Source organism: Diabrotica undecimpunctata, chromosome 6 (assembly GCF_040954645.1).
Source record: "Diabrotica undecimpunctata isolate CICGRU chromosome 6, icDiaUnde3, whole genome shotgun sequence".
Classification (NCBI taxonomy): Eukaryota; Metazoa; Arthropoda; class Insecta; order Coleoptera; family Chrysomelidae; genus Diabrotica; species Diabrotica undecimpunctata.
In genome coordinates, this window is record NC_092808.1 from 106060004 (window position 1) to 106074277 (window position 14274).

At 33.0% G+C, this 14274-nt stretch overlaps 1 protein-coding gene across 3 annotated transcripts in view; it reads left to right on the forward strand.

The window, feature by feature from the left end:
* Nucleotides 1-14274, forward strand: part of nolo (ADAMTS-like no long nerve cord) — a 2006971-nt gene that overhangs the window by 1947416 nt on the left and 45281 nt on the right. For all 3 annotated transcript variants that reach the window (XM_072535059.1, XM_072535060.1, XM_072535061.1), the window contains exon 15: nt 4233-5368. In XM_072535059.1, the coding sequence (XP_072391160.1) occupies nt 4233-5368 (1136 nt within the window). The remainder of the gene's footprint in view (nt 1-4232; nt 5369-14274) is intronic.

The following is a 14274-nucleotide window of genomic DNA, read 5'->3' on the forward strand; positions in this document are numbered from 1 at the left end:
ATATTATATTTGATATTAACGCAAGACGTATTAACAAATGAAAATGTAACGACCACCATATTCTTAGACGGCACTGCTATGTTAGTCACAGATAATAATATAAAGTGGACAAAGAGATAGCGTATAAAGATGAATAAATCTCAATCTCAACATATCACCTTTACACAATGTCGCAAAATATCACCTAGTATAGAAATAAATGATCCAGAAGAATCAATCCAAAATATATGTGAAACCTTTAACAAGGTCAGAGAAGAACATCTAAGACAATCAAGGAATAACAAAATAATGTACAAAAATATTCAGAAACAAATAAGAACCGAAATAAGAAAGGCCAAAGAAAATTGGTTAAAAACACAGTGTGAAGAAATAGAGTTGTTGGAATAAAAGATATTACAACTAATATTGTTCTGAAGCTATTTTCTTGTAGCATGTTAAAGTAATTACTATTTAAATGGGAATAAGCCACAATTAAAGGTTAAAGTACGTTTATTGACGTTTCAATTTCCACTTCGGAAATCGTTCTCAAAATACAAACATTAGTAAATTAAACATATTTTGTTTTTTTGTTACTTGGTGAAAAATTCTTTTAATAATTTAATTTTATCTGACTCATTTATATTGACAATTCAGACATACATCATACATTTTAAAGTAGACGACTTTAAATTGATATTGCCAATATTGTTGAGTTGCGTTCCTGGGACGACTTTACTTGTAAGATAGTTCATTCGATTACATGAAATTAACTTTAACTTGAGAATATCCGTCAGAAAAATCATAGCAAGTAATTCGTCTTTAAAAAGACTAACACATGATGACAGTAAAAATCTCCTGTTAGTGATTCCATACAAAATTATGAGGGAAAAACCAGGAAAAAAACCTCATAATACTATCCCGACATGGTAAGTATTTGGTCGTGCATTTAGTTTACTTTAAATAAACACCAAATTCTGATTTTATATGTCTGTCATTTAAAAAACATAAATGATGTATCCTCTATATGTTACCGACTTACTTATACTGGTATTTTCCTTTTAATAACTTCCTCTTTTAATATGGGTAACCAGATCCTACTACCTACATTCTGCCGAGGAATTTGCGACACAATTGGTCTCATTTAGCATAATTAGAGCCGCTTCTTTGATTTTTTTTACCATCCGTTTCTTTTAGGACTATATTTAAATTATTCCATTGAACCCTATGTTTATTATCCCATGCGTGTTTACATATTTGATATCTATCAAATTTTCTATTTTTAATATAAGATTTATGTTCACTTATTCTAACATTTAATGGCCTTGATGTTTCACCTAAATAAAACTGATCGCATTCACAAGGTATTTTATAAATGCAACTATCTGTCCTTTGTTGTTCATTGTTAGGTTTGGTTTTAGACAAAATAGATCTCAATGTGTTTGTTGTTTTGAATGTTGTTGAAATGTTGAATTTATTTTCTATCCTTTAAGTTTTTTTAAATTTAACAAGATTGTTTAATAAGTTATCAGAGAAGATTAATTACACCTCGTTACAGTAAGACCCCTCATTTTTATGGAGTACCGAAAGTTCATAAAACGAATGAACATGAACTCTCCTTGTAGTGATCTATCAAAATTTTTATTAAATTGGAAGTTATTAAAAGGAAAATACCAGTATTAGTAAGTCGGTAACATATAGAGGATACATCATTTATGTTTTTTAAATGACAAATATATAAAATCCGAATTTGGTGTTTATTGAAAGTAAACTAAATGCACGACCAAATACTTACCATGTCGGGATAGTATTATGAGGTTTTTTTCCTGTTTTTTTCCTCATAATTTACTATGGAATCACTAACAGGAGATTTTTACTATCATCATGGCATGTGCTTGTCTTTTTAAAGACGAATTACATGCTATGATTTTTTCTGACGGATATTCTCAAGTTAAAGTTGATTTCATGTAATCGAATGAACTATCTTACAAGTAAAGTCGTCCCAGGCACGCAACGCAATAATATTCGCAATATCATTTTAAAGTCGTCTACTTTAAAATGTATAATGTATGTCTGAATTGTCAATATAAATGAGTCAGATACAATTAAATTATTAGAAGAATTTTTCTCCAAGTAACAAAAAAACAAAATTTGTTTAATTTACTAATGTTTGTATTTTGAGAACGATTTCCGAAGTGGAAATTGAAACGTCAATAAACGTACTTTAACCTTTAATTGTGGCTTATTACCATTTAGATAGTAATTATTACAATTAATATACATAAAAAGGTACAACAAGAAGCTGGTCTTCAAAAATCCAACACAGCGAGCAAACTGCAAGATCAACAGGAGAACATCATCACAGATAAAAATCAAGAAATATGCATATAGACCAAATACATACAAGAACTCTTTGATGATAACAGGTCCGAACAACCTCCATCCTACATATATGTAATGACCACTTACCAATCACATTAGATGAAGTGGAAAACGCAATATTACAACTAAAAGATGGCAAAGCTCCTGGACCTGATACTGCATATGATGAACTCATAAAGCTATTTAACACCGACGGTACTCATGATCAACATTATTCTGGCTTTACAACCCTGCGTGGGTCCTAGACACCTCAAGAATTTCTCTCCAGTCGTCCCTATTCATCACCTTTCTTCCCCAAGCACTTATTCCCATATTTCTTATGTCTTCATCGATGTTATCAAGGAACCTTGTTCTGAGTCTTCCTCTTCTTCTCTCACCAATGGGTCTATCAAGGAGCGTTTTTCTGGGTGAGTCATTTTGTTTCATCCGCCGGTACTCAACGACTAACAAAAATATTCAATGACATACATTTAAAGGGAGTAATACCAAGATCATGGCTGAAGTCAACGTTTATTGCTGTATTAAAGAAAACAAAATCCGTATCCTGCAATGATTTTTAGACCATCAGCTTAATGAGCCACAATAAGATGGTTGAGGTATTCTCAATCAATGGATTGCCTTTGCTCTGCCAGTTAATTTTGCTTAATATAGTTTCTAGATATAGGCGTCCGACCTTAGCTTTTGCTTGTCTTTATATATTTGGTAAAGACTCCATGTACGGTTTGTTATTACCTTGTCTAGTCAAAGCTTTAACTACTGCCTTGGGATATATAGAATCGAAAGCCTTCTCGAAATAGCTGAAGGTTGATGATAGCAGTATTTTATATTCTTTAGTTCTACGCATTAGTTCTCGAAGCGTGTGGATATGATCCATGGTACTTAATCCACTTCTAAAGCCAGCTTGCTCTCTTAGCTGTGCATCATTTAATGCTTTTGTTGACTCGTTATAGATGATCTTTGTAATTATTTTGTATTAACCTCTACTCTAGCTACTCTAGATATTTGTACTACTCTTTGTTTCAATTTCTTGTTGACTGGGAAGGCAATATCGCCTGTACTGCCCGTTGATGTTCCTCAGTAATAGAATGTGTTTCCTGGCGCTTATTCCAATTGCCCTTCATCTTTCCGGCTTGCTTGGCTAATTCCTATGATGTCTAATTTTATATTTTCAGTTTATTTTTCCAGTTCTATGAGTATGAATTGATTTAATAGCAAGCAACAGGTATATGTTGCTATATAAAGCGTTGTTTTACTTGGATAACGGTTTAGACTCTGCAGATTCTTAGCACCCTGTGCTACTCAATTGGGGCCTTGATTGGTGGCTATGATTTGAGTGTCTTTTATGTTAGTGGTTATAAGCCGTACCTTACCACGTGCTCAGAAACCTGTCTTTCACTCTCCTCCTTATGCTATATAACGTAATCTTATAATACGCCATGATGATAACGCGACTTATGTCTTCGTGGACAGAGGTAGGATTCGTTGGTAGAGCTGGTCAACTTTTTAGATCTGCCGTGACCAATTCGTCACTATCAGTTAGGCATTTATTGGATTTAAATGATTTGCTCTTATCGGTTGAAGAACAACTCCTGCGATACCTATACCAACATTGAATACCTTTAAAATTTATATATATTATATAATGAAGATGCTATAGATTTCATTTTAATTTCCCATTACCTTAAAAAATGTATATAATGGTGACGGTTGTCATAGTGTAAAGACGACATAACGTTACGGTCGATTTATCATACAGATATTTTTAATTCATTAAAAAAAAAGAAAAAAATTAAGAATACTAAGCTACTTTTTTAAAACTATTTAAGTTAATTTAATATATAAAATTATTTCTTTATGTATTTATTTATTTTCAGCTAAGTCGTATTCTTGGAAGGAACAAGGTTTTACACATTGCAGCGCAACATGTCTGGGCGGCATACAGGAACTCATAGTAAACTGCGTTAGAGATGACACACAAAAAGTAACATCTCCTTATATGTGTCCTATAGAATTAAAACCAGAAATTAGGGTACAGACATGTAATGACCATCCTTGTCCCCCTAGATGGAACTATTCAGAATTTTCACCATGTTCTCAAAGCTGTGGTATTGGTATTCAAACTAGAGAAGTAAATTGTATACATGAAGTGACCCAAGGTGGGGGTAATACACTTATAGTGCCGAATAATATGTGTCCTCAACCGCCACCGCCTGACAGACAATATTGTAATGTCTTAGATTGTCCAGTTCGGTGGAAGGTTGGCGAATGGTCAAGGTGCTCAAAAAGCTGTGGTGGTGGAAGTAAAATTCGAAAAGTTGAATGTAAACAAGTAATGGCACAAAATCATACGGTTGATCGAATACCTTCTATGTGCCCAGTTCCTAAGCCTGCCGAATCTAAGCCATGTAATACAAAAAGTTGTATTGTAGAGAGTGATAAACCGCACATCGATGTATCAAACAGTACATTTATTCAACACGATCCTAAGAAAAAGAAGATTTCTTTAAAAGTTGGTGGCGCAGCTACAGTTTTTTTAGGTACTACTATAAAAATTAAATGCCCCGTAAAGAGATTTGATAGAACTAAAATAGAGTGGATGAAGGACAAAAACTTTCTTCCAAAAAATAAAAAGTATAAAACGTCAAAGAAAGGAGCTTTAAGAGTTTCTAACCTTACATTGCGAGACAGTGGATTATATACCTGCTTGGCAGCAAAATCCACAGCAAATATTCATATATCGGTAAGACCAAAACCTGGTGAGTTTCCTACGTCAGAAGAAATTCAAAAGCAAGGGTTCAAGACTGATAAAGTAGATTTAACATCCGATGTACATGCGAATAGAGAAGATGGCACTCCTATATTTAGTGATGACCACTCCCATGAACAAAGACCAGATCGGGCAAGAAAGAAGCCAAGTTCCAAATTATTTACACCAACTTTGCCTTCCCTGAGGTTGGATTCCAACTACAATGAACAGCTACAAAGTACGCATGATAAAAGTGGGGAGAAGGTATGTCTTTTTTACATTTATTCGATCAAATTTAAATAATTTCTTCACATTTATGCTTTTGGTCTCCGGTTATAAAACTAATTGATATAATAAACATAATATTTTAGTTTATTCTAGAGATATCAAAAAAACTAACGAAATATAATATAAGTGATTTTACTAAATAAGCCTTTCCTAATTTGTATGATAGCTTATTATTCAGGGCCTAAGAAATATACCTAGGAAATAATAAAATGGTTGAACACCCCGAAAAAATTGAAATGCGTAAGAGGTTGGCGTAAGCAGCATTCGCCAAATTAAATTACATATTGAAAAACAAAAAATTTGGTCCGTTGGTTTTTTGTACATTATTCGCGAATTATTTTTATGTAACGTTACTTTTCTCAGACTAACTAAAACCATAAAATTAAGCTACTTGTCTGCTTAGGACAAACATAGGAAATAAAGATTTGGCCAAGGATGGTGATTCATCATCATCATATAGCTTCTGTTTGCGTCCACAGTTGGACATAGGCTTGCTCAAGGTTCTCTTTTCCATTTATTTCTATTCCAATTTGTCTAAATTCTCTTGATGTCTGACTTGGCTGTGTTTATCATTTCTTAGCCTCCATTCCAGAATCTTTCTTGGTCATCTTTCATCCCACAATAGTGCTACATGTACCGACCGTCTCCATGTTAGACCTTGTAATCCGTTAGAGAACATCATATAATGGTGATTGATGCAGAGAATTGCCAGTTTTGACATTGTCGTAACACCGTTTCATCTATCTTATAGCTCTACAGGCTGTTGCTCTTATTTATAGGGTTTAATATTATCGGGCTCATAACAAAGTATGCCGTATTGTTGTCAACTATCAGGTAGGGTCGTGTGGCTCTCTCCGATCAATTTTGGACTAGGATTTTAGTCTTTTTTTTGTTTATTTAGACCTGACCTATTTGTCTAGTATGTGATTTAAGTTCTGTATACGTATTCTTACACTATACACAGCATACAATGAACCCGAGGTCATAACATCCATAAAGATCGGACGTCTGCGCTGGATGGGTCATGTTGAAAGGATGTTTGAGACTGAAACACCAAAACATATAATGAGGCAAACACCAGTAGGGAGAAGGTCAAAGGAAAGACCTAAACTTAGATATATGGAACAAGTGGAACAAGATCTGAGAACACTTAACATTACCAACTGACAAAACAAAGCAAGGAACAGAACAGAATGACGAAAAATCCTAGAACAAGCCAGGATCCAGCAAGGGTTGTCGAGCTACTGATGATGATGATGATGATGATACGGATTCTTACCTGTTGCTTTAGTTCTGCTCATGATATTTATGTAATCTACATTATGCTGCCATTTGGACTGATTTATTGATAAGTGTGTTGTTTCTACTGATGTTTTGCTAACTACATATTCCATTGCTAAATTAAACAATCTTGGTGTCAGCCCATTATCCTGTTTTAATCCTTGTGTTATTTGAAATGAGTCTATCATCTTATATTATATCTGTATCTGAGCCACTGTGTCCGTCATCGTCATTCGGATAAGCCTAACGAATTTAGTCGGTATTTCAAATTCACTTAATATTTTGTATAAGTGTGCTCTGTTTATTGAGTCGTATGCCTGTTATCTTATTCTTCTTCTTTTTTTTATATAGACATGACTCTGTCTGTTTTTCAACGTGCCTCCAGTAAGTTGTCGTTCCATCGTTTTCGTGGTCTTCCTACTGATCGTCTTTCTATTGGGGAACCGTCTCTTACCGTCTTTACTACTCTCTTTGTTGTCATTCGGCTTATATGATCGTTTCATTCTACTCTTCTATTTCTTACCCAGTTCTTGATGTTCTCCGCCTTGCATTTACGTCGTATATCTGTACTTCTATCTCTATCCCATAGTGTCTTACCACCGATTTTTCTAAGTGTTTTCATCTCTGCTGTTTCTAACGTCCTTTTTGTCCTCTCTGTGTTAGGTCTTGTTTCTGTCGCGTATGTTATTATTGGTCTGATGACTGTTTTGTAAATTCTGCCTTTCGTTTCTTTTCCGATATTTTTATTTCTCCAAATTGTTTCATTTAGCCAGTCTGCGGCTTTGTTTGGTCTATTCATTTGATCTTTCACTTCAGTTTCGAGCTTTCCGTAGCTAGATAATGTGATGTTTAGATATTTAAACTCCATCACTTGTTCTATTATCTGACCTTCCAGCTCCAATTTACATCTTAGTAAATTTGCTGTTGTAACCATGCATTTTGTCTTTTTTGGGGAAATTAACGTGTTAAATTTTCTGGAGTTAAATCATCTTCACTTTGAGAGAGTAATATTGCGTCGTCTGCATAGCAGATTATTTTAAGTTGTTTTCCTCCCATTTGCTATCCTATTTTAGTTCTTACTTATTTTGTTATTTTATCCATAATCAGGTTGAATAATAGAGGACTCAGGAAATGCCTGTTATCAGTTTACAAAAATATTATAAACATCTACGTCACCCCATTCCCAGGCGTTGCTTAAGACCTGGTTAACCGTGAATAGTTGGTCGATGGTTAATTTTTCTTGCCTAAATCCTGTCTGATATTCTCCAATGGTCTTTTCTACAAGGAGTTGTAGTCTATGGTTAATTATACTGGTAAATATTTTATATCCATAAGACAGCAAGAAGATTCCCCTATAGTTTTGACAGAGGATTTTATCGTCATTTTTATGGATTGGGTAGAGCATTTTAGCAGTTTCTCTTGTCTCCATATTTTGTGTATAACCTCATATATTCTGTTCGTTATTTCCCTTTCTCCCCAACTTGAAGAATTCTACTGGTATTCCATGACATTCAGAGGCCTTGTTATTTTTCTGCAGTTTGATTGTCCTTTTAACCTATTCAATTGTTGGCGGTTTTTTATTTCATTCTCTTCATTTCCTGCGTCTTCCAATAGCTCATATTTTGTGTGTTCTACATCATTATTGTAAGAGTTTTCGGTCGACACTTTATCAAACTATATTCTTCTTCAAGTTTCTTTAATTTTTTAGTGTTGCAGGAGATTTCGATGTTTTTATTCCTTCACAAATTAGTTTTTAGTTTGTATCCCTGTTTTCTTTAATTGAGAAATTTATACGCATTCCGTGTTTTGTCTTCTCTAAAGCTCTTAATTTTAAATCAATACTTAATTTTTTTTGTGTTTTCTCTTTTTTGTCTAAACGGTTTATTAGCTATTCGTCTTATGTTTTCAAATACCATTTTTCTTTCTCTAGTTTGTCTGTCGATATATGTATATATATATATATATATATATATATATATATATATATATATATATATATATATATATATATATATATATATATATATATATATATTCTATGTACTTTATTTCATTTTTTAATTACCGCCTTACACTCATCATCAAACCATTGGCCATCTTTCCTTTTTTTAGTTCCTAGCATCGATTTTGCTGCAGTTGATGTGGTTCTACTTATTAGATTCTTTTGTCTTCTTATAATCTTCCTCTTTATGTCTCCTTCAAATTTCTTTTGAATCTCGGGTCTTTTCAGTTTCCGATTCCAGTTTTCAGTATGCACTTCTACTTTTTACGTCCAGAATGATTGTTGCTGATCGTTTTTCTATCCAGACTTGATCCATTTGGTTCACAATATCTCCTCGAGAGGATAGTCAGGTGCCTTTGTGTATATTTTTGTGGGGAAATATGGTTTTCATTCGTGTCTCTATGTAGGCTATTCCTTCCAATTATTTCGATGTATTCTTTTTTAGTTCCTAACTAGATAAATTGTTTTATTAAAACATCCAATCTAATAGTTAATCTAAATAGTTGATTCACTCAACTAAAATACTTTACTAAATCAGGAGTCCTTCAGACTCATTTGTCTCAAAGCTTTTATTAAAAAGCAAAAAATTTATTTCGTGGGTTTTAATGACTAAAAAGCAAATCTACAGTAATCTTGGTAACTACGTATTTGGGTTGGTAATGTATTCCAAAAATTAACAAATAATTTTCATATTCAATATCTACGTAGTTTATTTTGACGAATACGATATTTATTTATTTTTACCTATATGTTTAACCATAATATGTAAACTATTTTTGACACTATGTTTTAAACATGATGTATTATGTACGGTATACTCAATAGAAATAAAATTTGCCTAGCTAGGTAAAGTTGAACAATAGTTTTTGTTGTAGTAGAAATAATTATTATTTCATCTAAATAGTAATATATCGTAAGCCACCTCTTAACCGTTATCTGAACTAGAAACCGTGAGAGTAGATTCCGCACAAATAAAATATTTATGAACAATATAATCAATAAAAAAGTTAAATTTTTTCGAAAATATATTCAATTCGTTAAGATTGTGATTTAAATAAATCAAAATGTATTTATTTCAAAAAAACCTTAGGTATGCTTATTTTATTTACAAACATTACAAAAATTTACATCTGTGTGCAATTTACAAGAAAATAGATAAACGGCTCTCGATCATTTTTCGGGATATAATAATATGTACAAAAGCAATTTAAAAATATTAAAAATGTTATATTAAAAAATTTTTAAGCCAAAGGGTCTAGAGAAAAATCTGGAAACTATTTATCGAATTATAGGTCAATAACTAGATGGCGTTACAATAAACCAACAAATCATTTTTAAATAATAATTCAATTTCTGACGATTGAACAAGTTTAAAGTTTTAATTTTTGAGACTAAAATACTCTTTATTGTACAGACATCAAAATAATCTAGGGGACAAAAACAAAATGCTAGATTACAGACTGATATCAAATAATTTATTTCAAATATTTTTAATAAAAAGTTATAACACGTGTCCTAAATATAAAATAAACATTTGTTCTTAGAATTATCGCAACAGCTCTTAAGAAAATATTGTATTAATAATAATATATATATATATATATATATATATATATATATATATATATATATATATATATATATATACTAAGTGACGTAAAAATCCGAACACCCAGTTTAAATGATTTTATTTCAATAAAATTTGGTGTAATTTATATTACTTATCAGTTGGAGATTCCGGTTTTTATACTTTTTGTTTTTAAATTCACTAACAATCTAAAAACGAATATTTCAGCCACAGTAAAGATCCAAATTTGGCGGATTGTGGTTCTTGACATTCTTTACGATTGGTTACGATGCCTAGAGTACGGAGACCTGTACGATTTCGTCAACTTAGTGAGTTTGATAGGGGCCGTATAATGGGACTTCGGGAAGCTGGACTTTCTTTTCGGGAAGTTGCAGTTAGAGTGCAAAGAAGTGTAGACACCGTGGTTAGGTGTTGTCAGGTATTGCTTCAAAAGGTATTGTTTCTCCACTACCAGCTTCATTGCAAATGAATGGTTTGCAGAACACGGAAGACCTATTGGCATGCGAAGTGTTTACCGACAAATGAGAAGTTTTGGCCTGTTTTCATACCGACCACACGGGTTCCTCCCTTTAACTGCAGAACACCGCCGTAGTCGCCTTCAGTGGTGCAGAGAACGGTCACTCTGGAATCAGGAATGGAACAGTATTGTCTTTAGTGGTGAGTCTCGATTTTGTTTAGGCATGCACGATGGTCGAGCGAGGGTTAGAAGGCGACGTGGTGAAAGGAGGAATCCACAGTTTTTTGTTGAAAGACATGTTCATCACACTGTTGGAGTTATGGTTTGGGGTGCTATAGCTTATGGTTCCAGGTCACCCTTAATCTTCATCAAAGGTAACATGAACGCGCAGCGTTATATCCAAGAAGTTCTAGAACCCCACCTTTTACCCTATCTTGACACCCTGGCAAATCCAACTTTCCAACAAGATAATGCCTGACCACATGTTGCAATAGACTTCTTTCAACATAATGATGTCACATTGTTAGCGTGGCTACCAAGATCTCCCGACTTATCACCAATTGAGCACGTGTGGGATATGATGGGAGGAGATTGCTCAACGTCCTCCTCAGACTCTACAAGCACTTCGAGAGGAGTTGGTGGTTGCCTGGAATGAGATACCACAAGAGGACATTGACCACCTGATCAGAAGCATGCCTAGGCGCGTTGGAGAATGCGTAACACATCGGGGTGCATGCACACATTATTAAAGATAAAAGGGCTTTAAAACAATGCAATCATTTTGAAATTTTAATCATTTACTTATTATGCTTCATTAAGTACTTATACAAAATTTTATTAAAATAAAATCATTTAAACTGGATGTTCAGATTTCTATGCCACTTAGTATATATGTGTATATATATATATATATATATATATATATATATATATATATATATATATATATATATATATATATAGTGGCTAAACACCCCACACTGGGTTACGCCGCTTAAGCTCTCTAGATCTATGTTACGAGGTAGATTAGTCCTCATTTTCTTTATTTAATTTTTCCTGATATTTTCCCCTACCGTTTCCTATCTCTGGTTTTTTCTCTCCATTGCCGTACGTCCGCCCTGTTGAGATAATTTGTTACTTCTTGTAGCCATGTAGATCTTGGTCTTTCACGTCTTCTTTTACCAGCTGGTGTCCATTCCAATATTAAAAATATTGTCGTAGATGGTCCTGATCTCCATATATGACCTAGCCATTTTGCCCCTTGCTGTTTTATTTTACAAACTATATCCTCTTTAATTTCGTTTAGTAGTTCATGATTCGTTCTTTGTCTATATTGGTTTTCATTAATTTTTATTGGTCCTATATATATATATATATATATATATATATATATATATATATATATATATATATATATATATATATATATATAATAAAAATAAAATATTAATTTTATTTTTTTACTTTGGAAAATTTTGTTTTATCTTTGGGTAGTTAATTATGCCATGTAGCGATGGACTTACTACTCTAGCAACGGTCTAGCGATCTACAACTCTAAATAATTTCCCGGTTTTTTCCAGAGACCACTTTTGGAAAAAAATTTTATCCCGAGCTGGTATTATTTTATTTATTTTCATTTTTTTTTTTATTTCGAAATATAGCATAGAGCCGTTCTTTGTTGGACAGCCGGTACACGTTTACACCAATAAAAATATATTGATACTTTGTACAGAATGTCTGGTTTAGTCTATATATACTTATAGGCGAAAGCAACAATGTACTTGAAATATTATTTATATATTTTTAAACTTATTTAATATTTATTTTTTAAAGTTTAAGCTTTGTTAAGGCTTGTGCTTTATCGATGTTAAGATTTGGAAAGTAGAATTAAGATGGATAATAATATCCAAAGATATTGTTAAATAATGCTGTATATCATCAAGCTTATTTAATATTTGCATAATTGATACTCCTAAAATATGCGATATAACATTTGAATGGTGGGCCGCAACAATGTTGTAAGCGACAGAATTGAGATTGTGCAAGAGGTGAAAAAAACATATTGACAACTTATTTATGAAAATAAGCACTGAAAAAAAATCAATTTCACTTAACAACAAGATAAAGTTATAGATGTGTCAACAAATTATGCAGGTTTACACAAAGTAAGCAAAAAAAAATTTATTTCAAAAAAATATTCCAGCAACAATGTTGTACATAATCCGTATACTGGATATATAACAGTGTTGCACCTGATTACTATGCGATGTTTTGGCTTATTTAGGTTTTGAAAAAAGTATCTAATAATAATAATAATATACTATAATCAATTCAAAATGTTTATTAATATGTTTTATATGCTAAGTACACAGTTTAATGCTCATTAAATTTAAACTTAATAATAATGTTCCATCTTATTCTATTCAATTTGGTAGTTGAATGCTCTGATGGCTTGTGCACCCTATTTTTTATTCACAAGTGAGAATGTTTGCAAAGGTTGCATGACGTTGTGAGAAGTTCTAGCCATTATTCTCGTGGGATCATCGCTGTCGAATTCAAACAAACGGTACTCAGTGATCTTACATTTGGGATCTTTCCATCAGTAGTTCTCACATACTAAAAAGTCTTTTGGCTCCATGTAGTACACATTGAAGGGGTTGCTGGGACGTGAGTTGGTCACTGCCACCCAGTCAAAGGGTACATATACGATTGCTCTTTTTTCTTTCTCTCTATGAACGAGAAGTCACGGTCGAAGGTAAGAAGCTGTGATCGCTAGTTAAGAACTTTTTTTCTACTTGAGTGAAATATTTATTCACAATCAGCAAATGGAACATGAGCAGCATTCTTCAGTTATTATTTTGACCGACGTATCGGTCAGACCAAACTATGAGTTTTTTTATTTCTCCTGAGTTCAATGGACGAAAGTTAAGTTTTATGTAACGCTGAGGCGATATCTGTAGAACCATGATTACCAATTGATTCATGCCACAATATCATAGTGGCATCGTTTTAACCTGCATTGTGAATATCATAGTTGTAAGTGGTATACTGACGTTGGTAGAACACTGAAAATGAGTCAATGTTGGTCAGTACAACACTTGCTGAAGATCAGTGAAGAGTACGACGAGATGTGGATTAGCCTTTTCAGCATCCAACTTCAATGCTTTGTATCAACAAGAATAGCATTTCTTTCTGGATCGTCTGGAGTAACCACAAGCTTGATATACATTTCATTACAAAACGTACACATATCTAAGCAAGGAAGACCAAAGCCAAGATTAAAGTCTGATTGAAATATGTCAAAGTGCACCGGGAAACATTACATTGCGGATACTTTTCACAAAACAGTTTGTACATTTTTTTTTAAGTTTAATTCAGCACGAAGGCAGTTCTTCGTAGATGCGGCGCGACTATAATGGTTTTCTTGATGTGAAAACGACTTTATGTATTCTCTTATACGTTCTTTGTCGGTTTCGTTGATTTTATTAGGCCTATTATTGTGTTTTCTAAGTTGGTCACGTAGCGGCATATCTGTTTTTATCTTCTGCTGAATG